Source organism: Mobula hypostoma, chromosome 3, assembly GCF_963921235.1.
Source record: "Mobula hypostoma chromosome 3, sMobHyp1.1, whole genome shotgun sequence".
In the NCBI taxonomy this organism is placed as follows: domain Eukaryota; kingdom Metazoa; phylum Chordata; class Chondrichthyes; order Myliobatiformes; family Myliobatidae; genus Mobula; species Mobula hypostoma.
The window spans coordinates 18,652,006-18,664,848 of record NC_086099.1 but is presented as its reverse complement, the minus strand read 5'-3'; the positions used below and the strand labels follow the sequence as shown (position 1 = coordinate 18,664,848).

At 41.9% G+C, this 12,843-nt stretch overlaps 1 protein-coding gene across 2 annotated transcripts in view; it reads left to right on the top strand.

Annotated features, from left to right (window-relative positions):
- Positions 1-1,881, top strand: part of zfr (zinc finger RNA binding protein) — a 67,891-nt gene extending 66,010 nt beyond the window's left edge. For both annotated transcript variants that reach the window (XM_063042738.1, XM_063042737.1), the window contains exon 21: positions 840-1,881. In XM_063042738.1, coding sequence (XP_062898808.1) covers positions 840-1,025 — 186 coding nt within the window. In that variant the 3' untranslated portion in view covers positions 1,026-1,881. The remainder of the gene's footprint in view (positions 1-839) is intronic.
- Positions 1,882-12,843: the final 10,962 nt, after the last annotated feature.

Sequence of the window (12,843 nt, the reverse complement as noted above, 5' to 3'; positions counted from 1 at the left end):
ATGTGCCTATCTAGATGTCTCTTAAAAGTCCCTAAGGTATCTGTTTCTACCCACCTGGTATGCAGTACATTCCAGGCACCCACCACTATCTGTGGGGGAGAAAAATTTGCCCCTGACATCTCTTTGAAATGACCCCTCTGGTATTAGATATTTCAACCTGGGAAAAAGATGCTGTGTATCTATGCCTCTCACAATCTTATAAACCTCTATCAGATTTCCCCTCGGCTTCTACCGCTCCAGAGAAAACAACCCAAGTTTATCTAACCTCTCGTGATAGCACATGCCCTCTAGTGCAGCCAGCATCCTGGTGAACCTCTTCTGCACCCTCTCCAAAGCCTTGGCATTCTTCCTAAAATAGGGTGACCAGAACTCTGTGCAATACTCCTGCTGCGACCTAGCTAGAGTTTTAGAAAGCTGCAACGAAACTTCCTGACTTTTGAACCCAATGCCTTGACTAATAAAGACAAGCATGCAATATGTCTTCTTAGCTACCTTATCAACCCGTGTAGTCACTTTCAGGGAGCTATGAACTTGGACCCTTAGGTCCCTCTGATCAGCAATATTGTTAAGGGTCTATTCCCTAACAGTGTACTGCCTCTGTACATTTGACTTGTCAAGGTGCAACACTTGATATTTGCCCGGATTAAGCACCATCTCCAAACTCAGAATCTGTAACCTTGTCTTCGGTTTGTCACTAACTTCTGTAAGGGGACTTGAACCATCTTTCTACATTATAAACGTGACAAAAATGGAATGTTGAATTCTACCTTGATCTGGTATGTAATTTCTATTCAGAGGAAACAAACTACAATTTAGATTTTTTTCGTTCCATTCTACAGTTTGCTCTGAGATTAGTAGCATTCCGTCAGATTCACAAAGTCTTGGGAATGGATCCGTTACCTCAGATGAATCCGCGTTTCAGTGTACGTAATCGAAAGAGGAGGAGGGACAACAGTGATGGCACCGATGGATTGGAAGCAGAGGGAAAGAAAGATAAAAAAGATTTTGACAGTGGAGAATTCTAAATCATTTTGCAGAATGTCCAAGGTTGTTCATACAAAATTGACCATCTATGGACTGAAAAAATAAAGTCTGATTTGTAAGTGTTTCGATATTATTTTAAATATAGTTATGTTAAATGTAAATAAGGTACTCACGCTTACACTCAGTGGCATGATGTCTAAGCATATTTAAACAAACCAATTGTTAATGGTCCCATTTGTGACACTTATACAGAACTACTAAATTACATAATTTTTCTCTATTGTTTAATGACCAGTGCTAAACTTGTTTTATAATTTGAAGAGATGCGTATGTAAAATAGTATTGCTTCCTTAAACATTCATCTGTTTAGAATGTTAAAAGCAGGGTGGAGGGTCATGTAGATTTCACTAATACAAGTGAAAGTATTTCTAAGGTTTGCAATGTAGTACTGGAACTTGAATTCAACTAAATACTTGCTTATGCAGAACCTGTGACTTGTCTGTTAAGTATAAAGATGAATGTGAATAAGGATTTGATTTCTTCAGTCTATCTCAAGTTCATAGTTGTGCATTGAAGGAAATAAGCAGTTCTATATTGAGCTTGCCAGCAGTTTTAATACAGTGCTTTACTTTCGTTCCTAGTACGTCAGCTTGCATGACTGATCTATACCCTTCGAAGTTTGTGTTGTAGAAATGCTTTTTATGAAGCTAACAGTTTTCATGTTTTTTGTTTTTGTTTTCAATGGAAAAGTTATGTAGTTTGTTTTGTATGGTTCAAATATGTAGTAATAAGCTTGTATGCAATTGCCATGTTGAACATCTCTGTTGTAATTGAGGTTGGATTGTACCCCTGTGTATACTTTGTCAATTCTTACTCAACAATAAAACTTAAAGCAACACAAACATCCCTTTAAGTTTCTCATTGGATTTTGCTTGGTGTAACACAGTTCCTAATTGTGTGAAATGTTTTTGTTGTGTTCTAATGGCCCTCTGTTGGTCGAGGTTGACCATGGGTATGGTGTCCCAGCTGAGAAGTCAATATGAAAGCCAGGGTAGTTTGATGTGGAGAGCAGGCTGCCCCCCTCTCCACACAGCTGATGAATCCAAAGGAACGGCAGAGACCCATGCAGTTTAGCACCAGCTGCGTTGCTGGAGTGTCCAGTCAGTTTTGAACTCTGTTGGACGTCTTGGGGACTCCAGCACCAGGTTTTTTCTCTCGGTTTATTCCTGAAGCCTTTCCCTGAGTGGGTATAGCACCATGCAGTGGAGGTTTGAGACCATTTTTTTTGCTTCCAGATGAGCCGCCAACCATGGCTGAGGAGTCCCATCTGCCGGGAGCGATTGGTTTTAAGGTTTCAGTAACTGGCCTTTGCTCCTACTCCAATCGGTAGAAACTGTTCCACTGGCTAGTAGCTAAGCCACATATGACAGTCAGGAGCTGGACTTGGTTGTCAGAGGCTATTTGAGACACATACCATTGGGATCATTAGGAGAGGTAGTGGGAGCTCTTCCCCACTCCCTCTCCTGGCTATGACAACCTTAAAAATATTTTGTATCCAGATATCTTGTTGCAAAATCCAGAGGTTACAACATAAAATTAGGCATCTATCTTATGATGAACTGCCATACAGTCTTAAATTACTGGCTTAAAGAAGGCTGGGTGACTGGATCACAGGCTGAGCAGCAAATCAGAAGTAACAATAGTTAAAATGCAAAACTAGAGCCCCAAATGTGTGTATTGGGAATACAGAGACTAGAGTTCAAATCCCACCATGGTAACAATAACATTTAAAATCAATTAATTACTTGGTGCTCTTTTTTGAAACAAAGCAGATAACAAGGGCACTGTTTGTTCCGTATCACGAGGCTCACAACAATGCACGTGATTCTTTAATGTCTGAAATATTCTGTTCAGAGCATTTAAGATGGACATTAAGTGCTGCCCACACCTCAAACCATGGGGTTTGAAGCTGCTGTCAGAAATCAAAATAGGCACTGCAGCTATGCAATTTTACTGCATTTACTACTGATAGTACATTTTATACTGGGGGAGAGTGCAGAGGCAAAATCACCAGGACTTTACTTGGAGTTGTAAGACTAAAATACACTGCAGCTGCTGTGTCTTGAGATCACAGGGTGGCGGAGAGCAGTGAGAGGGTTTCACTGAACTCCTGTGGAAGGGAAGATTTAAACTTAAGCGTAGGCACCCCTGGAAGAGACTTTGTGGTGTAGTAGTCCCATCACAAACAAGAGAAAATCTGCAGTTGCTGGAAATCCAAGCAACACACAAAATGCTGGAGGAACTCAGCAGGACAGTCGGCATCTATGGGGAAGAGTAAACAGCCGATATTTTGGGCCCAGACCTTCATCAGGAGTCCTGAGTTCCTCCAGCATTTTGTGTGTGTTGCTTGGATTTCCAGCATCTGCAGATTTTCTCTTGGTTGTAGCTGTTGTATCCTGATTTTGATCCAATGGTTCTTCAGAAGTCAAGAATGAGGCATAAAACTTGTTGCTTATGGCTGTTTTAATTAAACATTAAAAGAACAAAGGAATGAGGAAGGAGAATGGCAAATGCAGAGTCTAATAGCCAGGAGGAAGATGAAGACAAAAGAGACTGATCCAATGTGGTCTAGTTGTTTTATGAGATTGCTAATTCCATTGAATTTCCATAGATAAATTAACCAATAAGATTAGTCCCTATTCAAGTAATGCGATACCTGCAACTGCAAACACCAAAAAACTTAAACAATTAAAGTATATGTGAGCATATAACAATACTAACAAGCTTAAAGTTAAATAAAGGAAATAACAATTATGCAATTCAATGCAAAATTCCTCCATTTGATTCTAAATCACACGTTTAGAATGAATACATCTGCCAAGAACAATCATAGTTATGGAAAGGCCATGAATACCCATGCCATAGGACAAAGAACATGTTACCCAAGTGTTAGAAACATAGAAAACCTACAGCACAATACAGGCCCTTCGGCCCACAAAGCTGTGCTGAATATGTCCTTACCTTAGAAATTACCTGGGGTTATCCATAGCTCACAGTTCTTCTGCTCCTCAATTCTCTCCATGCTGCATTGAGGCTGCTTCATGCACCCACACTGAGCTCATGATTTTCATCAAATTTGTCTCAAACTTGTTCCCCGGTTTGGTCCATTTCTGACACCTCTCTTACCTTTCTTGAACTCTCCATCTCTGAAGGGTACTGTCTACCGACCTCTTTTATAAACCTGATTCCAATGGCTATCTTGACCACATCTCTTACCGTCCTGTCTCCTGTAAAAATGCTGTTCCCTTTTCTCAGCTCCTTCGTCTCTGTAGCCTCTGTTCCCAGGGTGAGGCTTTCCTTTCTAGATCATCAGATGTTTCCTCCTCCAAAGAACACAGTTTCTCTTCCTCCACCACTGATGCAGCCATCACCCACACCTCCATTTTCCAGACATCTGTGCATACCCCATCTTCCTGCCTCCTTAACAGGGATAGAGTTTCTTTTGTCCTCACCCACCACCCCATGAGCCTGTGCATCCAACACATCATTCATTGCAACTCCTACCATCTTCAACGGGATCCAACCACCAAACACATCCGTATTTCTGTATTCCCCCACCACCCACCCCCCAGCTCTTTCGCCGCTATCCTGAAGGATCACTCCTCTTGTGATTCCCTTGTCTATTCGTCCCTCCCTGCAAACCTCTCTCTTGGAATGTATCCTTGCAAGTGACAAGAAATGCTACACCTGCCCATTCACCTCCTCTCCCTCCCCTCCATTCTGGATCTCAGATAGTTCTTCCGGGTGAGGAAACACTTCACCTGCGAACCTGTTGGGTCATCTATTGTATCTGAGTTCCTCCAACATTTTGAATGTGTTGCTCTGCATTTCCAGTATCAGCTGAATCTGTGTTTGTGGTACCTGTGTTAAGTATAAAAATAATCAAGAATTCACTGAATTTTTGGAATTATCGAAGGGTATTCATAGGATTGTGTCATCGTTAGGTTTGTAAGTAGGCACACTCACGTGAGTTTGAACTGCTCTATTAATGATTGCCCTTGTACAAGTTAAAAAGATGTAAGTGATGCATATCAGGACAAATATTATGACTCATAATATTGAGTAACCCCAGCTTCCTAGACCATATTGAATCCAGTCAAAGATGTACTTTAGCTGTTTCTTTACAAATATTGTTCAGCCAAATCAGTTGTGTCTTCACACTTGTCAGGTATATAAGAACAGGCCCCCACCCTTAACTGCCAAGAGAAGATCTAATGCCATATCATTTTGAAGATCCATGTTACACATGGCAACTATTCAAAGTTCAAATTCAAAGTAAATTTATTATTAAAGTACATATATGTCACCATATACAACCCCGAGATTCATTTTCTTGTGGGCAATCATGGTAAATACAAATAAACACAATAGAGTCAATGAAAGACCGCACCCAACAAGACGGACTACAACCAATATAAAAAAAACAACAAAATGTGGAAATACAAAAAGAAAGAGAAAAACAATAATAAAAAATAAATGACAATAAATATGGAGAAGATGAGATGAAGAGTTCTTGAAAGTGTGTCCATAGGTTGTGGAAACATTTCAATGATGGGATGGGGGATGTTATCCCCTCTGGTTCGAGAGCCTGATGGGTGAAGGCTAATAGCTGATCCTGAATCTGGTGGTGAGCGTACTGAGGCTTCCTGCTGGCAACAGTGAGAAGGGAGCATAGCCTGGATGTTCGGGGTCATTGATGATGGATGCTGCTTTCCTGCAACAGTGCTCTTTATAGATGTGCTCAATGGTGGGGAGAGCTTTACCCTTGATGGGTACACTTTCATAGTGTCTGGTATATATTGACATTCTCAGCAGCTAGAGACATTAACAGCATCAGCAAATTCATGTGATACCCACAAGTACATATTATGAGCCAACTCAGTCGGCACATTATGAATAGGGAAAATTGGCAGAAATATAACAACGAATAATATTAGAATATGCATCATAATAAACAGCAATTTGAAGTCTTCAGGCTGGTTAGTGATTTGCCACTGTAACCCAGCAGTGCAGGTACTGAGTAAGAGGTTACCAGCACATTAACCGCAGAACTTGTCTTTGTTGGGTACCACTTTAGCTTCTTTACGGTGGCTAGCATGCATTCACTTGCTTTTAACTTCTCCTTCCACCGCTAGCATGTTATTACCCTTGCGCAGTCGTGGCCATCATAGTCTTCCATATCCGATGGTAACAGGGTAGCTGGATTCACTGGAGTCGTTTGCTGAATGATGATATTAGGTACCTCAAGAACAGAAGACCACTTGTTACTTACGAGGCCCTATTCATAGTCGGTAAGGTGTGTAATGAGTGCGGACATCAAACTTTTAAAACTTGGTCAAACACAATGCCACAAACAGCCATGACTGCTTGTAAGCACAGACCCCATCCTAATTCTACATTTTCCATTTTGGCAGAGTAAGAACTACCAGGACACTGCGTTCTTGAGTTACGATAGAATTCTGTTTATCTTCTCATCCTTTGGGTTCTTCCAGGAGTCAAGAACGAAGGGCAGTCATAATTCTTATCATGGTTCACTTTAGAGTACAAACAAACCAACAAATACTAAGCAAGCTAAATACAGACTGAGAAACAATGTTAAGAAGCAAGTGGATGCAAAGACAAAAAGAATAAAGATGGCGTCTCTGAAAAATACATCACTTTTATAGATAAGAAATTCTTTAGTGGGGATAAGCTAGCTAATAGATTACATAATTAAAACAATTACATCACATGGGTAATGTGCTGATGCTCAGCCAATGAAAACTGGTGATTAACTGTTAGTTTAGTTACTATACTGATTTCTGCCAGTGTGTGAAAAACACGAGTTTGTTAAAAAGTACAAATCTTATGAAAGGTATTATTAAAAAAATCAGTGTTTCCAACATTTAAGACCGCCATCAATTAGTCATGCTCCTCGTCGACATACAAAGTAAAAGGTTTGCCTGTATTGGGGATTCCTAATGCAGGTGCAGTACATAATGTCACCTTTAAGGTTTGAAACACTTCCAGTTGTCCTTCATTAAGAGTCACATTACCTGAACGCTTACTGCTCTTCAACAGGTTGTTGAGTGGTTGTGCAATTTCAGCATATAAATCGACCCATGCTCTGTTGTAGTTCTATGAACCCAGAAATGATCAGGTTTGCAAGACTGCTGTAGGGTAGTTTTGCAAATTTAATAACCTTTGCACAATCCGCAGTGATTTCCCGCTTACCTCAGCAAATCCTTGTTGCAGCTGTGCCTTGTCTAGATTTGTGTTGTGACCCTTGGAGCATAGATAGTTGAAGAAATAAAGCACGTCATGTTCATGCTGGTCCACCATTTTGGATGTAATCAAGACATCATCTACATATTGTATGACGGCTAAATCAATGGCTGGGACAGTACTGTGAAAACGTCTTAGGCACACACACACATATATAGATATATATATATATATATAATGGCTAGGTTGCCTAAGATTTTTGCACAGTACTGTAGTAATTTTATGTGTTGCACTGTACAGGAAACAAATTTCATAACATATGTGAGAAATGATAAACCTGATTCTGATATGGGTCTCTTTTGTGGATTGAGAGTGGGAAGAGGACAGGGAGAGGGGAATTATGGCTGAAATTCCCCATGACAATTGTAACATTGCCCTTTTTACATGCCTTTTCTATCGCCCATTGTAAGTCGTACTGCACATCCTCTTGCATTTATTCATATTGGTAATATAGTTTTGGATTTTATAATATAGTGTGATAAAACTATTTAAAATACTTTTCCAATTTTTTTTCAATTTACTGAATGATCAGCAGAACAATTAAAAATCGCATATGTTGCTTTTTCACACTTTGGGCCCATTTTCTCCAGCAGAGAAAAAAAAATGGGTGACTTTCTGATTACTTGTGGACATTGGCGCCATCTAGTGGCTAAAGGTAGCAATAGCAGATTTAATTTACTTCCCTGGAAATCACAGCATTGAAAGACCAATGCCAGTATTTGTGAATCTCATTCTACAATGCACCTGATCAGCACGTCCTATTCCTTCCTGCCTCATATATTCACTAAGCTTCTCATCTTCTGTTCAACATTACATATACTCAGTGGCCACTTCATTAGGTACACCAGTACACCTGCTCGTTAATGCAAATAGCTCATCAGCCAATCATTTGGCAGCAACTCAATTCATAAAAGTATGTTAAGTGGTTCAGTTGTTATTCAGACCAAACTTTAGAATGAGGAAGAAATGTGACTTTGTGACTTTGACCGTGGAATGATAGTTGGTGCCACACACGGTGGTTTGAGTATCTCAGATTTTTAAGCACAACATTTTTTAGAGTTTACAGAAAATGGTTCAAAAAACAAAAAAAATCCAGCAGTTCAAAAAATGCCTTCTTAATGGGTGAGATCAGAAGAGACTGACCAGACTGTTTCAAGATGACAGGAAGCTGACGGTAACCCAAATAACCATGCATTTTAACAGCGTTGTTTTTAGAAGAACATCTCCGAATCACAGCGTACCAAACCTTGAAGTGGATGTACTACAACAGCAGAAGACCATGAACTTACACGCAGTGGCCACTGGGTGTATATGATATATTGTATATACACAGAGCTGCAAGAAAAGGTTTGTGATTACCTGGTTTTCTACATTAATTACTCTTAAAATGTGGTCTGATCTTCATCTAAGTCACAATAATAAACAAACACAAACAACAGGAATTCTGCAGATGCTGGAAATTCAAGCAACACACATCAAAGTTGCTGGTGAACGCAGCAGGCCAGGCAGCATCTGTAGGAAGAGGCGCAGTCGACGTTTCAGGCCGAGACCCTTCGTCAGGACGGTCCTGACGAAGGGTCTCGGCCTGAAACGTCGACTGCGCCTCTTCCTACAGATGCTGCCTGGCCTGCTGCGTTCACCAGCAACTTTGATGTGTGTTGCTTGAATAAACAAACACAATCTGCCTAAACTAAAAACACACAAACAATTGTAGTTTTCATGTCTTTATTGAACACATTGTTTAAAAATTCATAGTGCAAGTTGGAGAAAGTATGTGAACCCTTGTAATTAATAACTGATAGAACCTCTTTTTGCAGCAATAATCTCCACCAAACATTTCCTGTAATTGCTGATCAGACTTGCACAAGGACGAGGAGGAATTTTAGACCATTCCTCCATACAAAACTATTTTTGTTCCTCAATATTTCTTGGATACCTTGCATGAACAGCCCTCTTCAGGTCATGCCATAAGACCATAAGACCATAAGACAAAGGAGCAGAAGTCGGCCATTTGGCCCATCGAGTCTGCTCCGCCATTTTATCATGAGCTGATCCATTCTCCTATTTAGTCCCACTCCCCCACCTTTTCACCATAACCTTTGATGCCCTGGCTACTCAGATACCTATCAATCTCTGCCTTAAATACACCCAATGACTTGGCCTCCACTGCTGCCCGTGGCAACAAATTCCATAGATTCACCACCCTCTGGCTAAAAAAATTTCTTCGCATTTCTGTTCTGAATGGGCGCCCTTCAATTCTTAAGTCATGCCCTCTCGTACTAGACTCCCCCATCATGGGAAACAACTTTGCCACATCCACTCTGTCCATGCCTTTTAACATTCAAAATGTTTCTATGAGGTCTCCCCTTGTTCTTCTAAACTCCAAGGAATACAGTCCAAGAGTGGACAAACGTTCCTCATATGTTAACTCTCTCATTCCCGGAATCATTCTAGTGAATCTTCTCTGTACCCTCTCCAACGTCAGCACATCCTTTCTTAAATAAGGAGACCAAAACTGCCCACAGTACTCCAAGTGAGGTCTTACTAGTGCCTTATAGAGCCTCAACATCACATCCCTGCTCCTATACTCTATTCCTCTAGAAATGAATGCCAACATTGCATTCGCCTTCTTCACTACTGACTCAACCTGCAGGTTAACTTTAAGGGTATCCTGTACGAGGGCTCCCAAGTCCCGTTGCATCTCAGAACTTTGAATTCTTTCCCCATTTAAATAATAGTCTGCCCGTTTATTTTTTTGCCAAAGTGCATAACCATACACTTCCCAACATTGTACTTCATTTGCCACTTCTCTGCCCATTCTTCCAATCTATCCAAGTCTCTCTGCAGACTCTCCGTTTCCTCAGCACTACCGGCCCCTCCAGCTATCTTCGTATCGTCAGCAAACTTAGCCACAAAGCCATCTATTCCATAATCCAAATCGTTGATGTACAATGTAAAAAGAGGCGGCCCCAACACTGATCCCCGCGGAAAACCACTGGTAACCGGCAGCAAACCAGAATAGGAACCCTTTATTCCCACTCTCTGTTTCCTGCCAATCAGCCAACGCTCCATCCACGTATGTAACTTTCCCGTAATTCCATGGGCTCTTATCTTGTTAAGTAGCCTCGTGTGGCACCTTGTCAAAGGCCTTCTGAAAATCCAAATATACAACATCCACTGCATCTCCCTTGTCTAGCCTACTGGTAATTTCCTCAAAAAATTGTAATAGGTTTGTCAGGCAGGATTTTCCTTTAAGGAATCCATGCTGAGTTCTGCCTATCTTGTCATATGCCTCCAGGTACTCTGTAAACTCAGCCTTGACAATCGACTCCAACAACTTCCCAACCACTGATGTCAAGCTAACAGGTCTGTAATTTCCTTTTTGCTTCCTTGCCCCCTTCTTAAATAGCGGAGTGACATTTGCAAACTTCCAGTCTTCCGGAACCATGCCAGAATCTATCGACTTTTGAAAGATCATCGCTAATGCCTCCGCAATCTCCACAGCTACTTCCTTCAGAACACAAGGGTGCATTCCATCTGGTCCGGGAGATTTATCTACCTTTAGACTATTCAGCTTCCTGAGTACTTGCTCTGTTGAAATTGTGACTGCGCACACTTCTCTTCCCTGCCACCCTTGAGTGTCCGGTATACTGCTGATGTCTTCCTCAGTGAAGACTGATGCAAAATACTCATTCAGTTCCTCCACCATCTCCTTATCTCCCATTACAATTTCTCCAGCACCATTTTCTATCGATCCTTAACCCAATTGAAATGCCACAGCATCTCAATTGGGTTAAGGACTGGACTCTGACTTGGCCATTCCAAAACACAAACCTTCTTCTGTTTAAACCATTCTGTTGATTAACTCTCGTGTTTCGGATCATTGTCTTGTTGCATCATCCAGGCTTTTTACAGAGAGTGATAGGTTCCTGGAACAGGCTGTCGGGGGGTAATGGTGGAAGCACCCATGATGTTAGTGTTAAAGGTGTATTTGGACAACACAATAACGGTGCACGGAATGCGGGATCAGATTTTCTTCAGTGCTGGTGGTGACCTCAGCAGGAGGCCGACAGGATGTTTCACTCAACTCTTCCGGCTGAATACGGTCAACTTTTCTTTACATAATTGAGGATGGTTGCAGGATCTCCAATTCCAATTCCCATTCCCATTCTGGCACGTCAGTCCACTGCCTCCTCTTCTGCTGTGATGAGGTCGCACTCAGGCTGAAGGAGCAACACCTCATTTTTGGCCAGGGTAGTCTCTAATCTGATGGCGTGAACATAGATCTCTCGAACTTCCGGTTATGGCCCCCATTCACCCCTCTCCATTCCCATTCCCATTTCCCTCTCTCTCCGTATCCCCTTACCTGCCCATCACCTCCCTCTGGTGCTCCTCCCCCTTCCCTTTGTTCCATGGTCTTCCACCCTCGCCTATCAGATTCTCCCTTCTCCAGCCCTTTATCCCTTTCACCAATCACTTCCCAGCTCTTCACTTCACCCCTCCCCCATCCCGATTTCACCTATCACCTATCACCTTGTACTTCTTCCTCCCCTCCCCCCACCTTCTTACTCTGACTTCCTTTCCAGTCCTGGAAGGGTCCCGGTCCAAAACGTCGACTGTTTACTCCTTTCCACAGATGCTGCCTGGCCTGCTGAGTTCCTCCAGCGTTTTGTGTGTGTTGCTCTTGGAGCCTGACAGGGCTACTGATCTGATCGATTGGCTGTAGAGTCATTTGGTTTCATCCTCTGGGTGCTAGTTTTGCAGTTTATTGTGGCTTTAACAGGTTAGCACCTCATTTGTAGATATGCTTGGTGGTCCTCCGGGCATGGCACACTGCTTGTCTCAGCGGCCCCGTTAAAGCCCCTGGTTTGACTGCAACGCTCGGCTGAGGGGAAGAAACTTACAACCTGTCGTGTCTCTACTGCACTTCAGTTAATTCGTAATATATTGCTAATTCTTAACTTATAACAAAGGTTCAGAGTCTGAAGCTAACATACTGTAAATTATTAATTTGGGATTATATTCCTTCAGTAGCTGAGAAGTTATAGATTTTAAACATTGTCTGTTTATTTAGTGATACAACGTGGAACAGGCTCTTCCGGCCCAGTGAACCACAGTGCCCAGCAACCCACCGATTCACACCAGACTAATCACAGGGCAACTTACAATGACTATAACTTACTAACCCCTATGTCTTTGGAATGTGGGAGGAAACCAGAGCACTTGGAGGAAACCAATGCAGTCATGGGGAGAACTTACAGTCAATTGTACCATGAATTCCGGAACACCTCTCATACTATCATCCCTAACACCATTGTCCCTAACACCACCACCTCTAATACTACCACCCCTAACACGACCATTCCTAACACCATTGTCCCTAACACCACCACCCCTAATACTATCATCCCTAACACCACCATTCCTAACACCATCATCCCTAACACCACTACCTCTAATACTATCATCCCTAACACCATCATTCCTAACACCATCATCCCTAACACCACCATTCCTAACACCATTGTCCCTAAC